The 19560-nt window shown below is 43.5% G+C and overlaps 2 protein-coding genes across 3 annotated transcripts in view; one reads left to right on the top strand and one right to left on the bottom strand.

Annotated features, from left to right (window-relative positions):
• Window positions 1-19560, bottom strand: part of LOC105668274 (uncharacterized) — a 212564-nt gene that overhangs the window by 66471 nt on the left and 126533 nt on the right. The window contains exon 3 of the mRNA XM_067358695.1: window positions 12697-12763. The gene's annotated coding sequence lies outside the window, so the exon portion shown is untranslated. The remainder of the gene's footprint in view (window positions 1-12696; window positions 12764-19560) is intronic.
• On the top strand, window positions 286-14405 carry LOC105668264 (uncharacterized). 2 transcript variants are annotated; one of them, XM_067358698.1, is made up of 3 exons: window positions 286-401; window positions 10223-11411; window positions 11496-14405. In XM_067358698.1, the coding sequence occupies exons 1-3, from the start codon at window positions 384-386 to the stop codon at window positions 11897-11899; spliced, it is 1611 nt and encodes a 536-aa protein (XP_067214799.1). In that variant the 5' UTR covers window positions 286-383; the 3' UTR covers window positions 11900-14405. The 2 variants fall into 2 exon arrangements, with proteins under 2 accessions (XP_067214799.1, XP_012215954.1); XM_012360531.2 differs by having other exon boundaries at window positions 10223-14405.

Raw genomic sequence — 19560 nt, 5'->3', positions numbered from 1 at the left:
CCCTGCTCGATCCGACATCGTATCCCTTTCGGAGATCAATGTGTCTTTTCTAAATGTCTGCTCGCTCGTACTCGCGCGAGACGATGTACACACGCAATTGCGTGGGATTTGGCAATGGCAGCGGGGCGCGTGCCGGTTTGGCAATGGCCATGCCGCTTTGGCCCCCCCTGGGCACAGCCGGATTCTAATTCACGGGTGTCGCGCGGATGTCGAAGAGGACGTAGCCGCTATCTGACGAGGCCCCCACTATAGTCAAAGCCTTCGTATAGGTTATAAAGGACCGAGCACGGTACTATACGGCTGCACTCTCTCAGTGAAACTCACGGAGGACCGTTCCCCGATACAAGTAGTACCTCCCCCTCTTCGTCAGCGACGTGTGCACCATGAGGATTATATTGCTGGTATGTGCTAAATCGTTCAGTTAATTTGTGAATTTTATATTGAATACGCTTTTTTTTTCTTGGTAGACTGTACTTTTGAAAATAGAAACGCTTTCCAAAACTTTAATAGCGTTATTATCCTGTAATTTATTTTTTTTTAAATATTTATAGAATGCTTTAACTTGGAAATCTTTTTTAAATGAAATATTAGATTATAAAAAATTGGCAAAAATTTTTAATTAACTGAGAATTGTAGTATTATTAAAACGTTTCAGTTTATTGTCTTGTGTGTTTTCCATTATAAAAGTTCTTCAAAATAAATGAGTCAACCAAGAAAAAATTGTGCAAAAAATAATTTATATAGTATGCCACGTTCTAATTTTAATATTTTCTAACATTATTCAAACTCATTGCTTAATTTTTGTAACAAAATTAATACGTAAGCATTAATTGATGTGTATAAAAAATGTGTTATTAACAATACACTAAGTCACAAAATTAGGATAAATATTACATGTTTTATATCTCGTGACAAGACATCCATACCGCCATTTAATTAAAACGTTAATTGTGGACTGTGACTTCGCGTTTTAAAAACGGCTCATTATCCTGCGATCTCCGCCAAATTAACCGTCGTTAACACAAGAAAGTCAGGACCTCGATAATATCTACGTGGTTCATTGTTGCAATTTGCGCGCGCGCGCGTGTGAAGCCACTTATAATTCATAGACAGCACATGATTAACAACAGCGGAAAGTGAATTGTGTCCGCCCACACGGTGTATATAGTATGCCTAAATATGGCCACGGGAATTTTCGCTGAAAATCCCCTTTTGTCGTTTACTCGTGCGAAAGACGCGTCGGCCGCGACGAAAGTGAGCTCGAAATTGCAACAGTTTTCCCGCGAATTAATTGTATACGACAGACAGTTGTTGACATCGTCCGTTACCTTAATGAATCTACGCAGCCACGCGGTTGGGCAACGAAATCTTTTGTTGAATGGGAAACAGATTTGCGTCTCGCACACCGAAATCTGCTCGAGTCGTAGACACGCTACGCGGCGACCACAACCGTAGTCTCGTTAAGGCGAAGACATTTTTCCAACTCGTCGACGGAGAGCTGCATTTTTCGAACCTGCTCATTACGTGCTTCCTTGATTGATAGTGAAAGTTCGGTCTATTATATTCCGGTGCATTGTTATAGTCGCTAAACGTGCTCGGTCCTCAGCCATTTTTTTATTCAACTCGCTCCAACGACCGCCACCTTTATCTCTACAAGGTTTTTGCCGATGACAGCCAATGACGTTTGCGAACAGCATAATTGAAACTAATATGAATTTTGTCGGTTACGTTCGCGCGCCTACTCAAAAGCGCATAATCATAAATTATCATGGGCGTTCTTACGCCCATGAGCAGCCTGGCACCTGTCAGGTTCTTGTGAGAACATTTAATAATCGCCGATTTCACCCGTGCACTTGCACCACAAGAGTAATTTGCTAATCGTGCGAAGAAATGCATAAGGATTCCGTGCGCAGATATCAACGGCCGATTTCTCCGATTCCCTTTCCTGCGACCTCGCATAATGCGACAATTAAACGCTTATTAATAATTCACGAGTTCTATCACGCACGTTTCCCTGAACGCCTGGCGTTCTTCTGCGCGTCGGACTTTCGAGGAGTGCGTTCGCCTCGCGGGAGTTCAGTCGCGAGGAGAAGGAAACGCGGACGATCTCGCAGGTGCGCTACGCGAATTTACGTTGCCGAGGTAGAAACGAAATAACTCCGAATACGTGTGCGTTCCATATCGAAAGACGCCTCGAGTGGATATCAATAAATCGAGGCACGATCGAACGATCGGCGACCTAAGTGCCCGGAGTAGTCCGATTATTGGCACTTTCACCGATTGCAAGTACGGAGAACGTCGGTTTTCGCGGAATTCTGCACGACGATCTGCAATATTCGATCGTCGACGTACGTCGATCGAAATTACCCCTCGACGATAAATCGTTGAATAATCGAAAGTAATTTCACACGTAAAAGATTCATCTCTCACGCGAGATGAATCAAGAGCACTTCTACGTGATCCGATACTGGCAATCGCGAGAAACCGCGATAGAAATGTCGGTTTCCAATGACGCAGCTCGTCTGTCGCGAAGATCGAACGCCAAGTCACTTTTTCCTCGTTCGATCGGAGCAGCGAAGTAGCTCGTGCGCGAACGATGCAGAAACGGGACGAACGACGCAACGCGCGATTTGCGGTACAAAAAGACGACTTGTCGCGGCCGTCCGCGATCGTTCTCGACGTTCGTCGAGAAACCCGGTTTCTCGCTAGCTAGAAACGACGACGACGACGGAGAAATTACGGTAACGCCGAATTGCGAAAGCGAGGCTAATACATATAATAGGAGCAGCAAATCTCTCGCCCGCTTTCAGCGGCGATTCAGCGGCGATTCCGCGACGATAACGATCTTCGGGCCGGGGAGGTTTCATTCGGATCTTTTCGTGCGCGCCTTAAAAACTCCGTCGACACCCGAGCAATTGCGAATTGTAAAGTACGACTCTTTACAGCCGTCTCTTTTCACTGTCGTTGCGCAATAGAAAGCAATATGTCGTGCGCTCCTTAAATCATATCTGTTTATCGAGCACCTGCCAATTTGCGGACGTCGGCGCTCTTTCGACAGAAAAATGAGAGCAAATTTTCGATGTATAATTTCAATCGGTTCGGCTCGCTGTGTGTGCGGAATGAGCGCTTCTTTTCAAAACTCACGTGAGATTTCGGTGCGAAATATATCGTCCTAACTAGCCGGCTAATTAGCATTCTAAAGCGGGCTTTCCTGTTTTTGCGTGTAGCACTGCGGCGGCACTCTCGTCGTCTCATTAGGCAGCCGGTTCAAAAGAAAATGTGAGAGCGAGACTGTATCGCAACACAGACGCGCGTGAGCCTGGCAAATCCATAAATTAAGGGCATGCCGATCTTTCGAGCGACTCCGGGCGGTTGCTCCTTTCGAAACGCATCGCGCCGCCAATGGCGGCATTATAATTATACCCGATTATTGTAAATGCAGAACAGGCATTAAGTTTGCCGCATAAGGTAGCAAAATATTATGCGCTACGGTTTGGAAAGATCGGAGAAATTGTTGCGCATACGTTGCGTGCGACAAAGTTGAACTCGCGGCATCTAGCCTATAAATAAAACTCAATAATTACAGTAATGAAATTGTTCGATTAATTTGAAACTAATTTTATACATCAAAATTTGAATACGTATTACTTTTCATCATTTCTTTCCACGCTGAATATAATCTATTCGCGATTTCTTTCTATAGTTTAAACAAAAAAGCAATCGATTAAAAAATGTATTCATTCGCTAAGCAAAAAACTTAATTCGCGAAAAATTGAATATTGCATCGCTAATGCTTTGTTACAAAGAATCAAGCGTGAATCGATTAAAAGATTTGTATCGTGAAATGAAATTGCGGAGAAATTGGAGTATGTCAAATTACTTATTAATCTGCTTTCAACTTTCGCGCAGCTGTCTGAAAAAGCACGTAGTCCAATATTGACCGAATGTTATTCTAATCATAAAGAAAAACGAAAGTTACAGTTTGCGAGCGCGCAAAGCTGGCTATCCGTAAACGCGAATCGCGACTTGGCGCGGCTTCGCTCGCCGGAAGAAAGTGAGAGCGAATAGAGCTCCACGCAATTCAAATAGGCCGTCGACGCTGGTCAAACGCAGCGTTCAAAAGACAAGGGCACGCCGGACCACCGAACGTGCATACCAATGCGCGCTCGACGCCCATACGAAATGAGTCACGTTCACTCTCGCTGAGAAACCACCCACTATACACGGATCTATCACTAAACATCTTTTTCCGAACGCCGCCTTTGTTACGCCGCGAGCACGCGCGTGCACACCGCGTCGCACTTTCAAATATTTGTCTCGATCCTACGTGAGAACAATCGCGCGGTCGTTTATTATCGCCGGGGCGCAAACTAGCATTCTCGCTTATTCTCTCGCCTCGTTCTCACTTCCGGCGGATGCCGCTTGAGCCGAGCTGCCAGACGACGAGGATCGCCCCGCGCGACGTCCGCTGTCGTCTCTCGTCTGTCGATCGCACGGCGATTCGCGCGAAACGTCTCCTCTTCGCGAGAAAGTCACTCGCGACCGGCCCGGGAAAATAACGCTAGCGCTAGATAAAGAAAGCTGTCACGTTTGACGCTTTGTACGACGATCTACATCTTTATGGCATTCTCGCCGGGGCCGCATTGACGTAATCAGAATGCCTCGCGCATGACTTTCGCTCGTGATAAATATGGGCGCTTTAAGACATTTGTATAGTTATTGTCACGCGTTATCGCAGTATCATTCCTATGCAAAAGAAGGTGCGAACAAGTGTCGAAAGCGATAGAAAAAATATCGTCTTATTGAAATATCTATATTTCAACAATAGCAAATTAACATATCTCTCTCTATTCTTCCTACGGCCGGAGATATATATTCTCACGCTTTCTATCATCTTAACCGCTTCTTCGCATTTTCTTCAAACCCATTGAATAAATCTCTCGTAATTCTACGTCTGATTTTATTAATGAGACCTTGAGATGCAACTCCTCGACCTCTTCCTTAAGCAGTCTCGATGCCGGATTGCCGATTGGAATTACGTCATAATATAATTACAAAGGCAATGGATTATTTGGGTTGCTTTCGTCATCCATTTATCCTTGCCGATATTATAATAGTAACGTTCAATTCTCGTGACACGGCAGATTTTACACGGTTCTTTTATTCACCCTCGTTATTCGTCGGCTACTTATTGCATTGCTATAACACGATGAATCGTCAGCAGCAACGCCTCAACGATTCCTGAGAACATGTGAGAAGAAATTCAATCCACAAGGTCGAACGTGATCCCCACGCTCGTAATTATTACGCGCCGCTGAGGATTAATTTCTTATCTTAATCATAACCGTTCCACCTTGAGCATCAGTTCTATATCATATTCTATAACTACAATCTCTGACTAAAACTGCGTCGATGCGTGCTTTAATCGCCGCACAAGATCCGATACGCGATTTCGCAACGCGTTTGCCTTTCGATTATCTCACACCTGAGTCAGCATCCGCGCTTCTATTTTTCACAATTGACAAGTGCCTGCCGGAAACAACTATTCTATTCCGAGCACTGTTACTTTCCGTGCACTATTTATCACGCTGATAAATATAGAATTCACGCGTGTTCTCACGCGGGCTCCGTTAAAAGTTCACGACACCTTAGTTACATCATTATTTTCATTCAAAGAGAAAAAAAAAAAAAAAACGTATTGATGCCGGCGGATATCTGTGTTCGGATAACACTCTTCCTGTTGCGCGCCGGACGATTAATCATGTCGGGTCTGAGATATATTACGGCATATCTAATTCGCCCGTCAATCGCTCGCTAATTACTCCGCTCGCAACGCGGAGTTAATCAGGAATGAATTTCATGACCGCGTCGCGCAGCTTCCGCTGCTTCCGGAAATCTCGACGAGGAAAGTTGCGGGCGAATTGTTCTAACTACTTCCTAGCGTGAAACACGATAGGATCGAGTGGAACGTTCTCCAGATCTGTATCAGCGTAGAATATTATGCATACGTGTGACGTGCGTGTGTGTGTGTGTGTGCGTGCAGCGGAATCGAGAACACGAGTGTGTTGAAATGCAACCGGTCGACGCTTAATTTTATATTTTTTTTCCTCTCTCGAAACTGACGCGTCACCTTCACCGTGAAAGGGACCACTCGCCATCCTGTTTCTTGACACCGCGCGCGCGCGCGCGCTTTTACCGTTACATTTAGCCATTAGCTCAATCGCGGCTGTTATTACAAATGCATAGCAACGTTTCCCGCGAGCCTTTAACAACTTCCTCCGCATTTTTCCTCGCCGCGAAATGTATCGGCGCGCGGACGGCGCGCGTTACGAGACCGCCGCTAATCATAGATCGGTAATTGGTTCTCCCGCTTGCATGATTGATCCCACGCGGCGGTACGAGGTTCTTTCATCCTCCGAAAACCCATGAGTCTTGGTCGGGCAAAGTGGATACTGCTTATTAATCGTTTCCCGCCATCAAATTGTACTCAGCGTAAAATTGAGTGATTGCGGATCTTGATGGCAACAATTTCTACATCAGCTGTGGCGTATAATTATTTCGGTATGACGTAATATATTAAAGATTATTTCCTTCATGTGCGCTCGTGGAGAATAATTGGATGTTATATCGAATACCCTTAATTTTTTTATTAAATTATTTATTCAACCGTATGAGAGCGATAAAGGCGCGTAATAATTTATTTTCCCCAGCGCTCTTGTTTCGTTCGTTTCATTTCACACTTTCTATAAAATAAAAGAAATTAGAGCGTTGCCCGGTGTGACTTGTTCTCCTCCTCTTGTTTTTCGTCCGAACTTTCGACAAGTTTCGCGAAAACGTCACGGAAGCGATCGAAATCGGAGATAAGAGGCTCGCGCAAAAAGAGCGGGACGTATGTTTATTAAGCGGCGAGCGTGGATTTGCGCACGGCGCGGCGCAACGATTCTCCCTTTCTCCGGACAGCTTCGGGGCTCACTTAGACGAGGCGTGGTGCACCGCCGTGGCCGATTGCTCCCAACTGGATCGGGCCACGGACCGAATGTGTTCGTGCCTCTCACTGTATGTGACTGGCACGCCACAACGTTGATTACAGGGCCCTACCTCGGCGTCACGATTTTCCGCTAACCCGAACCAGATGGAAGAGTCATTAGTCTGTACACGCTTTCAGTGGTCCGGACAGTTGCGCGCACGTTCCGTGGCCGACGATAATGACGACGTTGCAAGTCTCCTCGTCGATTTCGTCGGTAGGTAAAGCCGATTGTGCGGAGCGCACGCGCGCCCGCGCCCCGCATCACTCGATAATCGCGAATCGGTTTAACCCGCCGACCGAAGACCTTTCCAATTTTCAGGGAGCACTTAGAACCGGGTACGCAGCCGCATTTCGCTTCACTGCGATTCGAGTTATCCGCGAATTTATTCCGATTCTAATGATCGGTCGGCGTTTAAATACCCTCGCAAACTCTGCGAGCAATTGAAAATCTGAAAACGGTAACGTCTGCTTTGTCCGTCTGTACGATAATGAGGATGGTTAATGACGAGGTTTTACTACTCATTCCCGCCTTTCCCCTCGCGACTGATTAGTCAGTGGAAGCTGGCGAAAATGAGTGGCGAAGGAGAATGGAACTGTGCTTCCGAATGACTAATCATCTCGCTACAATTCCGACAGAATTTTACGCCCGCGATTGAATTCGCGCCGACTGCGAGCTCCGACTGAGCAATCGGTCGTGAGAGACAACTTTCGCGTGCTCCTCAACAATGTTTGCAACACCGCTGTCAGCCTATTTATTATGTGCGTGCCGAATTCGTTCGGCCGGTATTTCGTCACCGGGCAACGCGTCTGCGTCGTCATCAGCGTGCAGAAAGGCGCCGGTATATTTTATCACGGGGTCAGAGCTGGAAATTAATCGACGCACGCCTAAGAAAGCACGCTGCAGCATACTGTATCGTTGGAAAGTTCCAGGACGACGTGCCTTCTCGCCTCAAGGACGTATTCGTGTGCCAACGCGCAATCGTCGAATATTCCCGATCAGGTCATCGCGAAGTCGAGCGGATCGATCTTATCGGCATTCGACCGGCGCGAAGCCGTTTCGAGCGAACGTTATCGTACGGCATCTGACGACTACTTGGTATCCGTCCAAAGCTGTTCTCTTCTCAGCTATTCTCCGTCTATCGCTGACAGTAAAAGTAACGATCAGTTTACGGCGACGACGCGAATTTCAAAGCGAGAATGTTGATTGTACGCGCATTATTAATTACGTTAATTGAAGCGGTCGGAGAGATATCAAGCCAGAATGCCTGAGAAGGCGAAAGGCTCATTAATTTTCCACGCATAAAGGTTTAGATACGGTGGATTTGTATATCTGACTCTTTCGTCTGATTCAACATTTACGGTACCGAGAGATAATAGAGAACTTTTTTCCCCCCGCGTATCTATCTTCTATGAAATGTATTCGGTGAAGCAGTAAAGAGCGTTTCCTGTGGGTCGTCGCTAGGTGTGGTTACCGCCTGTCTTTTGTGCGCGCGTGTTTTGCTCTCGCCTTGGTTCAAGGAGATCCAGAAGCGGCCGGCGGGGCGGCCCGACAACGACGGCGAAACATGCGCGCCGAGTTACGACGTTCTGAATCTGAATCTCTTTCTCTCTCACGGTAGGCACGCCGGCCGCGCGCGAGCCGCGCTCCTTGCCTGCCTCGCCCCGTATTCGGGTCAGCCGAGTAGTAGAAATTACGTAACACGTGTGCGCCGGGGCGGTTCCCACCGACAGCCGCCTTACCGGAAGTCGAGACCACGTTTTGTCGTAAGGACGTACGGTCAACCTCGCGAGAAAAGCGCGTGAGCGTTTCGCCATTGAATAAGTATGTGGGATACGTCGAAGAATGACGAGCTATGAAATATCGAGCTAAGAAATGTCTAAGCGGTGACGCAATTGAATAACAAGCTCGCGCGCTTGTAAAAGTAAGAAAGTGAATCCCTTATCGTACAAATCGCGAAAAGTATATCCGAGGATCAACAAAGCTTGGCTAATTTGGAAAATATATAAGCGTTATATTACCGGTTGAATTTCATTCAAAGTGGAATAATATTACAATTTTTATTTATACAAAATTAAATTGGTACAATAAAACAATTGCGTGTTTTTTTTTTTCGACGCTTTACGTCAAAAATATTCACGAGTGATTTAAAGATTGATTTGTAAAAATAATCAACTATTAATTCGGTAAAAAATTTAAATTCTTTACATTCGTAAAAATCGTACCCGATACACAACTTTTTCGCAATACAGTTACGTGGTGTTTACGCGAAAATCAGATGTAATCAAACGGGCTCCACCTTTTACGACGTCGCCGGCCTCTCGTGCTCGCGTTTAACGGCCACGAAGCCGGAGCATTCGGTCGCGTTCGAGCGATAAGGAATTTTGCCGCGCGCATACCGCTCGCGCGCACACGAGCGTTCACCGATCCGCGAAACTCGCTCTCTCCTCGCTCCATCTTCTGCTTCCTATTGACTATAAGCGTACCTCCGTAATGCAGATCCGGCTTCGTGCCTGGAAACTAGACTAGCTAGTCCATTTCGCCTCTAGTGACTTTAGCAATTTCGATTACGTTTCTCGCGTGACGCGATAAAACTACTTCCCTCTTCGCCCTTTTCGAGTGAAGGAATGCGTGACGCGCGAGAGCATGCGAGCGTCCGACAAATAGTGTGCATTTCTACTTGATGCCACTGATAGCGTGTTATTACAGTTTTCCGTCGTTTACCGCCGGTTGCACCGAATGCTTGTATTAAAAATTCTATATCTTTTCCTTATCATGCGATGTTTTGTAAACTTGTTTCTCCTGCAAGATGTTAAGTAAAATATTCAATTGTTGTTAATTGCGCTAATTATATAGAAGCGGAGAGCAAGTATTCATGGAAACAAATATTAGAAAGATCTTTATAGGAGAAATTGGAAAGTTTTCGCAGATGTTTGATATGTTAATCTTCTTTTTTCCTCGATTTCAGAAAAACGGACGTATAAAAATGTACGAATCACGATTTTCACCGAAAACGCTTTCCGTTTTCACTTTCGCGCCAACGTGAAACTACTTAAAAAATATTAATCCGGCGAAAGAAGGTCACTTTCTTTCGCGCGCAATATGCGTAACGTCGTACATATCAATATATTAATGATCCATATCTGTACACATCTAACTGTTCTAGCTGTCTATCATAATGAATCCTTTTTCGCCAGGTAATCCCGGCGTGTCTGCTCGCCCTAACGGAAGCGCGGCGAGTGGTCATCCGACCTCGCGGGGATTCTCAAGTGTACTATAATGAAGAAAACGACAATCAGGCCGCCGAGGACGAATACGATAGCGTGGCGGTCTACCAGCCGCGCACCCGCGCGCTTCCTTCGCCACGTTCGAAGGATGGGCTGCACGCGTCGAAGCCGCCGCCGGTGCAGACCATAAGGAATTACAACAAGGTCAACGACGACGGATCTTTCACCTTCGGCTACGAAGCGGCTGACGGCTCCTTCAAGGAGGAAACCCGCGGCACCGACTGCGTCGTACGCGGCAAGTACGGTTACATTGATCCGGACGGCAACAAGAGAGAGTTCACTTATGTCTCCGGCAATCCGTGCGACCCGAACGCGCCGAAGGACGAAGAAGAAGAGCCACCGGAGGAGAAGGAGGACGATCTGCCGGGACCGGCAAATTATCCCGCTGTCAGACCCGTGGCCAGACCCGTTTCGGCGAGACCTACGTATCAGCCAGCTACTACTCGCGCGCCGACCACGATATTCCAGTCGGAGTACCAGCTCGACGACGACGCCAGCCAGGAGCTGACCGAGGACGACTTGAAACCGCAATTGCGACCGTCGGCTTTCAGAAGACCCTCGACCCTGGTGCAAATCACACCCTCCACCGCCATCTACGAATCGTCGCCCAGCCCGTCTCTCTATAGGCTAGCTTCCACCCCGACGGCTCAATACCAGACCACCGCGGCGCCCGCTCTCCGTAGCCAACCCACGGTCGCCTCGACCGTTTATCAGCCGCTCGAGACGACGACCCGCAGACCGGTGACCCGCCATCCCAGACCTCAATCGGTCGCGATAACCCCACGACCCCACGTCGCTCAAGTGGCCGCGCAATACGTCTCCCCCAGTAGCACCGAGCGCCCGAGCGGTCTGCTTTACAGCCAGACTCACCCCACGGTGTCGCCTGGTCTGCGCACCACGACCGCCGCTAGCGCGCCCCACCTCGACTTCGCCGCCGAGCTCGAGCGTTACGTAAACACGATCGGCACGCACGTACCCGCGAGATCTCAGCCCGCCCCGGCCTCGCCCCAAACTTCTTCGAGAGTCGCCGCCGCCGCCCCCGCCGCCGCCAGCGCCGAGCCTATCTATCAGTCGGAGCTGATTTACGATCCCGCGACCGGTCAGTACAATACTCAGCTTTATCAGACACTGCCCCAGACCGTGGGTGACTTTAGCCTCAGTCACAAGCTCCAACCGTTCGTAGCCCAGCCCCAGTCCCTACTCGGTCTGCAGCACCAGCAGTACCAGCAGGCTCAGCGGCAGGGCTACAAGCAAGCCCAGTCGGCGCCCGCCCCGACCGTAACCCAGCCGCAGGAGGTGCTCTACAGGAAGCAGCAGGCGCAACTGCTGCAACAATCCCAGCAGCTCTACGCGCAGCAACAACGTCGCCAGCAGCAGCAGCAGCAGCAGCAGCAGCAGCAGCAACAGCAACAGCAACAGCAGCAGCATCATCATCAACAACCGCACAGGCTTCAACTGCTGGAATCGCAGAGAGAACCTCAGGCGTTCTATTACGTGGCGCCCTTGAAAGCCTCCGCCGCCACCCCGTCCCTTTCAGTAGGTCAGATCGATCAATTTCTCCGAGGTAGCGGCGCTAATAATTACTGATGCGATCTGAATCGCGGCGCTTAAAAATTCTCCCCTCCCCCTTCCCTTGATTAGATCCTCGGATTCTCGAATCGTCGATATTCATCATTCGATATTGTTCCGAGCATCTCGCGAGCTAAACTGCCGAGGATCTCGCGCTGGTAGATCGTAATATTGGCCCGTGCGCATAGAGGGTATTACATATAAGTATATGCATTATATATAGTATATATATATATATATTATCAGATGATAACGCAGAAGCCGGGATATATGAAGTATATTGCCGAGTGAATGGCACACACGAGCGCTTTGATGCATGCGTTGTACGCGGAGAAAATGCGTGTGCAATATATTTGATATAATCTGCGCTCCGCGGGAAAGACACCGTGCGCCCATAGTTAAAAATGTTGCGATATACAAGTCCACGGGTTTATCGTCAATGTTATGTCGATCTTTCAACTTTTTCTGCAGCATTATATTTTCTAATTTACCTTGTTTTTAATAGTACTTTTCGCTTTGATAGTCGTATATAATGTATATAATATCCATTCGCTTTTCCGTTCAATGCGTGTCTCGAAGCGTTCTTGCGCTATATCTGTTCGACTCGGCCAATGCATGAGCGATAATATCCGATGACGATGCAATCGGAGCATAATCCGCTTTTCTCGAAGGTTAAAGAGATCAATGTATGTGATATTGGATGAAGAAACCGCGCGCGTACGATTACTGACAAAATAATCGCAAACAGTGACAAAGGCGGAAAGTCGGTCGCAAGACATAATAATCGTGGCAAAATTTAACTTTTTTTTTCTTACCTTATCATATCTCTGTTATCCACGATTCTCCTGCTCGGATGATCTCGTCGCAGATATTCTTTTTTTTCTGGAAAAAAAACAGAAGAATAATTTATTTATTAGACGAAAAGTGAAATTCTATTTATTCGCGTACTGAATTAACATAGAACAGAATCCTTTCGGTTTCTCAAGCCGATGCTGAGAGCATTTCTTTTCAGTCTAATATCGTGTACGTTCATGAGGCACGTTAGAGAGTGAAAGCCAACAACCTGACGCAATACTCACGCACGCAAGTACGATGTATTACCGTGGCAATTTCTCGCAGGTCCCTAACACCGTACTATCGCGGAGATACGGAGGTTCCGCGACACGAGCGGAACATTCGTCGCGCGGCCGCGGACCTTTTAAGCATGACCCTATAAGCCCGAGCCACGTAATAATGTTCGAGCGACTCGGTTACAAAACGTCGATTCAGCGCAGGATCGAGTCGCATGAAAGGCGAGGTGAAACGCGATCAAACGGAAGGGGCTAATTAGTCGAATCAAATCCATTTGCGCGGTGACTCGAGGTAATTTCGATTGGACGCACAATGTTGAAACGTTGCACGTTTGTTCTATTGTGTCATATAACGCATCAATGAGTGTTCTATTGTTTGCATTCAATTCTCGCCTATGCAATTTTATGCAGCATTCCGTAATAACTCATAATCACGTGCTATAAAATGCCGTAAGAAATGGATTGTACGTTATGAGACCTTATTATACTTTTTTTTAATTAAACATTAATTCAACATTAAATCTGTTTAATTCAATTGAAAATTACGTGACTCTCTGCCCCGAAGATAATATCTTATGATGCAATACAATCATTCTCAGTCGGTTTGCGCAATATCATCGGTTTAATAATTCTAATTTTTTCACGTGTGTATTATTGCACTGAAATTTCTCCAATTTTGATCACGTCTTTGTAATTCCGTGGCGCAAAGATATCGCGTTTTAACTGGATAATAATTTCAATACGCGGATGTCGGTCGGAAGTGTACTCGGTCTTTTGCAACGTGGAATTTTGCAAGCTTGCCGCGAGTAGGGTTCACCGCGATTCGACCGTTGAGGAAACTGCAATAGGTTCTTATTGGCGTGGTCTAGTTCGTAGGGACAACATTCTATTCGCGGCCGGAGCCGGCCGCGGACTTTCTATTTGCATTCTCTGTCACAAGTGTGAGAATCGATTTAATGCGTTCCGCGACTCGACTCTTATTCTGTTCGCGGAAATGTGTATCAAATTCGGGAAGGAAACAGCAGTGGACCGAAATCATCTTTACCGCGATGTTACACAGCCATTAATTATAACTATAAAGTGCCTCAAATGTATATGGCGTCGTCTTTCGATTAAAATAGGTAAATTTATAACAAAGCTACTTTTAGAATCCATACTTTTACAATTGGATGGTTTTTAAAATCCACAAGAATTCTTACACGAAAGAAAGAAAGGAACGTTTTATCTTGGACGATTTTATGGTTTAATCGTGTCGTTGCTACAATGGGCTCGAAGCGGCGGTTGTCTACTCATACTGTAAATAATACTTGTTAGCGTTAAAGTATAGCTTTAGCAATTGATACGCACGATATAACTGCGCATAAATCTTCATAAAGAAGAATCTTACGTTATAGTTGTTTTCTTTTGTATTATTTGTAAACATATTGGAAAGAAAAATATCACTGTGAAAATTTGCTACGCCGTCACTTTTCATTTCCTCGATCCCCAGTATCATTTACTTTCGCTTGGAACGTGCACTGCGAGACCGAAGTATTAGCACGTACGAACTGAAATTGAAATAAACATATCGAGTGCTTGTTGAACAAGATCGCAAACATCGCAAACATTCGCGATAAATGTTGTTGGTATTTCACTTCCACATTCCTCCATAAATTTGCATTTATTAACAGAAAAAAGACAAGATATCTCAGAATTCACGCATATCTTAAATGATAAATCTCATTTAATATCGACTAAAAAAATTAAAATATATTACTTATCTTATCATTAAGTATATATTATATTTTATTTTATTTTTGAAAGAATTGTTTTAAATACTTCAAGAATACTTCAGTTTTTACTTCTATTTGCATTTGCGCAGACAAATATTATTTTGCATATCTTCACACGTCGGCCTCGAGTTTTATTAGATATTTGAACTTGTGAATTCCTACCAGACGAGATATTAACAAGCCGATGCCCCGCGGCACGCTATTTTCCGTTTCGTGCCACAGCTGAATCACGCGCGGAAGGCGCTTCAACGAGAAGAAATTAGAAAAGTGGGAAAGGCGGCGTCACCGTGCACGACGTGTTTAAACGTCGTTACGTCATGAACGACGGCTACGTGCTATCCACCTGCAGTGTTTTCTCCGCTCCGATTATGAATCACGTGTTGTCGTGAAATCGCAGACAATCGACGCATTTAGCGCGTTCGTAAATCCAAGCAGGATTTATTCTGTAACGCGCATCAAGATCCCACAAGTAATTCACGACTGAAGAGACGTTTAGACAATGATTGAAACAGCGATTTTAATTGCGATTTCCAAGCGATTTCCAAGTCATGTCTCGAGGCTTTTATTATTGCATCTCACGTTTTATGCAACTTGTCTTTCTATCAATAATTTAAAAGAATTGTTCCTGAAAAGGTTAAATAAATTTCAAATAGATTGTATCTTATTATCGTCACCTCGCGTAACTAATCAATATTGATATGCATAATGATCACGTATGACGTTAGTTTCGCTTGAAAGATAATCCTAATGAAATGCCAATTTCAATGCAACGTCTCGAGCGCAGAATTTGCACGCTTTCATAACGTCCTTAATAATAATAAGTTTAAAATTTTTTTTTATACAACTTGAGTATATAATAATCGTTCGCAAAGAAGGCGATACGTTAATGAACAAGGATGCATTATTCCGGCGTGTATATTCGATTTTGTGGTAAAAGTAGATTATAAAGCGCCTGAAAGGTGAAAGTCATCGAGAATGAAAGGGTCGAGCGAAGTGTTAAATCAAACCAAGCCAAACGGTTTATACATGACTGGCCGTTGCTAAGTATATTACCTAATTTTTGAAACGTGCGCGCGTGAATACAATCGCGAAAGTAAATTGGATCGATGATTTATTTTCGACGCTGTATCGACAAGATGTATCATGTTCCTATCCGATTCCCACAATAGCTGAACTCCCCGTTGCAAAATCTATGTCGGACAAAAAGAATGTCTAGAGTGTCTTTTCCTAAATTGCAATATATATGTTTCCTACTTTTATGAATTATATAATTAGTACAGATAAATAATTAAAACAAAATTTGTATATTAAAGTTAAAAACAAATATTCCAATTTCTAATTAATCCATGCTGAGAGATCTTCATGCTATAATAAAGAGATATGTAACCTTGAACTCAGTTTCAGTGGACCGTAATACTATAAGTCACGGTTTATTCATCGTTTTGTGGCTAACGCAAGCCGCAGACTGTTAGCGAAAGTTTCACTACTGCTTTCTAAACACGCTCTCCATTTTACCGGTAGAAGATGACCGAGACAATTGCTGCTATCGTTTAACAAACGACCGCATATATCTGCTATCATAAGCAATCTCTATCTTCTATGAGAATTCATAAGTATTACTGCAACTATGTAATTACCATAACTGTACTTTACCATTCAGTAAACGATAAATTAGAAAACAAAAAGATCTTTATGGTAATAAAATGTTTCAGAGTAAAATTATATTATAGTACACATTACGTACTTTAAAATGAAATACTTGTTGCATTATTTTATGTACAAATATAATAAATTATTTCAAAAATTGTGCTTGAAGGAAAACTGTAAAATATATTTATCATTAATACCTGTTCAAAATCTTATTGAAATTGATATTATGTTATTAGATATTATTATCATATTATTATTTTTATAATTCTTATAAATATAAAAAGAATAAAAAAGGCCCGTTAACTTTTATTGTTATCTATATATTTCCATTCTTAAAAAAAGCATGAAAGATCAATATTCGAATGTATCGAAAGTATTGTTGGTGCTTTTCCGCGACGCTGATTGGTTATCGCGATTATTCTGACAGTTTGATACTTTGAGAGTAAAAGTTATTTTGACGGTTATTTAAAATAAAAAAAATTTTATTAAAACATTTAGATTTCATACTTATTAAATTACTATAATAAGTACGCGCGCGTAGTACGAGTCTGTATTGTTCTAGTTAAATAAAAATAAGGTTGTAATAGTGTAGCCCCATCGGTTCCTGATAGGGACATTGCGTTTACAAACATCTAAGGTCCCTATCGGGTGTACTAATCAAGACCCGATCACTCTTGTCTGATCAGTTCCTTATCGGGGTCTTATTAATATTTCCACTCAGGTCTTGATCGGGTGTACTCATCAGGAGCCAATCACTAAGTAAGGCCTTGTCTGATCAGTTCCTTGTCGGGGCCTTATTAATATTCATACTCGAATCCGATCGGGTATACTCATCAGGACCCGATTACTCTTCCCTGATCAGTTCCTTATCGGGACTTTATTAATAATTTTACTCGGATCCCGATCGGGTTTTTTGATCGGGCGCCGATCGGGTTTTTTGATCGAGCCTCGATCGGGCTTATTGATCGAGACCCGATTGGGTTTTTTGATCGGGACCCGATCGGGTTCCTGATCGGGGCCCGATCGGATTTTTTGATCGGAACCTAATCGGGTTCCTGATCGGGATCCAATCGGGTTTTTTGATCGGGACCCGATCGGGTTCCTGATCTGAGCCCGATCGGGTTTATTAATCGGGCCCCGATCGGGTTTTTTGATCGGGCCCCGATCGGGTTTTTTGATCGGGCCCCGATCGGGTTTTTTGATTGGTACCCGATCGGGTTTTTTGATCGCGCGTATCGCGCGCCTGTATTGTTCTAGTAAAATATAAAATTTCAATGCATTGCAATAAAGTTTTAGACTTAGTAAATAATGATATAAGATTCTAAGGTATAAAAATAAATGTACATTTATCATTAAAATCTTAAATCACACATATCATTTCGTAAGTCTAGAACTTTACTGCAATATATTGAAATTTTATATTTTAGAATTCTGGACTATTTCTTTATTAGTTTAAAAATGTGACTTTACGTAAACTATATATAAGTAAATATATATCTAATATTTCTAACACATTATTCATTATGCGGAAAATATAAAATGATATATAATAATGATAGCTATAAAACTACATCTTTATAAGGATAGACGAAACATTCTCGATTTATTGCATTCTGTAGCAATCAAAAATAATAGATAGTCACTTAGAACGTGTAATAAATAGACAGGTAGATGGCGGTGTTATTAGCGAGTGTCAACGTGATTCAATCACGCGAAATGACAAGACACGGCATGTCATGCGCAACATCCTCTATCTTACACGGTAAATGTCAAAAGGATGTGACGACTATTTTTATCATTCTAGCGATAGACATAAAAATACGTAGATTGACATAATTTAACGGCGGCGTTTATAACACTTAGATGCGCTACGTGCTTGATGTGATACCAGTGAGCTAGCTCGCGCAAAAATTGGTACACAAAGACGACAATCGCGGCGCAATCCTCTGAAGTAATCTAATTACAATAATTTCGTCGTTCGCTTCGCTTTCATTTCATGTGAAGTTAGTTCCTTACCGCAAAAAAGATGAACAATATGAGATCTCTAGCAGTGATAATATTAAATATGCTCATATCTTTGGAGGATCTGTCACAATGTTATATGATATTCCATCCTTTAGTATATAATACAACAATGATATAAATCTTAAAATTTATATGTAACAAAAACAATTTCTAATTAAATCTACAATCAAAATTTTCCTAGAATGTGTGCTGCAATTGTATGTTATGATAAATTGATTATTAATAAAAGAATTAATCCCAGAAATTTGATATGCAAAAAATATCTTTCACATATTTTCATAATTTATTTTTAAATTTCCAGTGTAGTTCCTGGTATACGTTATCACGTCATACAACGTCGTATGGAAGGTAGCATTGCCGAGGCGTTACGTGTTACGACATCAAGTGAGTCAGTACCAACACATAACTAGTTCATTGCGAATGATAAAATATGTATTTAGGATGGGAAAAACTTTGCGATGACTTAGCACTCCTTCGACTGAAAAGAAGTAATCAGCCTACAGATTATAAAAGGATCTACACATATGACAAAATGGAATTGTAAGATTAGTTCTCAGTAAATTTGTATTTTTTCTCGGTATTTTGCCTGTATCACTAGTATTTTTCCAAGATTGTAAATAATATAGATTTTGATATTTTAATGTTTAATAAATTGCATTATATAAAAACTGCGCTATTTTAAATAATTTATTTTATTATAATCGTTAATAATTTATAACATTTCGTTTCTAAGTTCTTCAAAATTTTCAATCACAGTCCCATTGATTGCATTTCACAAATATTCACGTTTTAACATTCGTCTCGCGTATTCTAACATTCTTAGTGAATTGTCCGGTTACGTATTAACGTGCGTTTCGCAAGTTGCACTCACGGTATCTTTCGGCGCGCCCAAATAACACATTACTGTAATAAGAAACGGCAAGATTTCAGCGGATTTTTGGCATTGCTGGTCGCCGAAAACAGAGCACAAACCTGTGGTTTCCACGGACATAATGTAAGATCTTTCGTAGGTAACGATGTAGGTGTGTCAGTCGAAATATAACAGAGATAATGTGCAACCGGTGATTGCGTTACAATTTACTCCATACCCAACGCTCGTTTCCGCAGAAACTGATCACGCAAATATTTAGCTGCTTTAGCGTGTAAAAAAATTAAAGATTGC

This window comes from Linepithema humile, chromosome 7, assembly GCF_040581485.1.
Source record: "Linepithema humile isolate Giens D197 chromosome 7, Lhum_UNIL_v1.0, whole genome shotgun sequence".
In the NCBI taxonomy this organism is placed as follows: domain Eukaryota; kingdom Metazoa; phylum Arthropoda; class Insecta; order Hymenoptera; family Formicidae; genus Linepithema; species Linepithema humile.
Note: the sequence above shows the minus strand (reverse complement) of the source record. Positions and strands in the feature narration are given on the sequence as shown.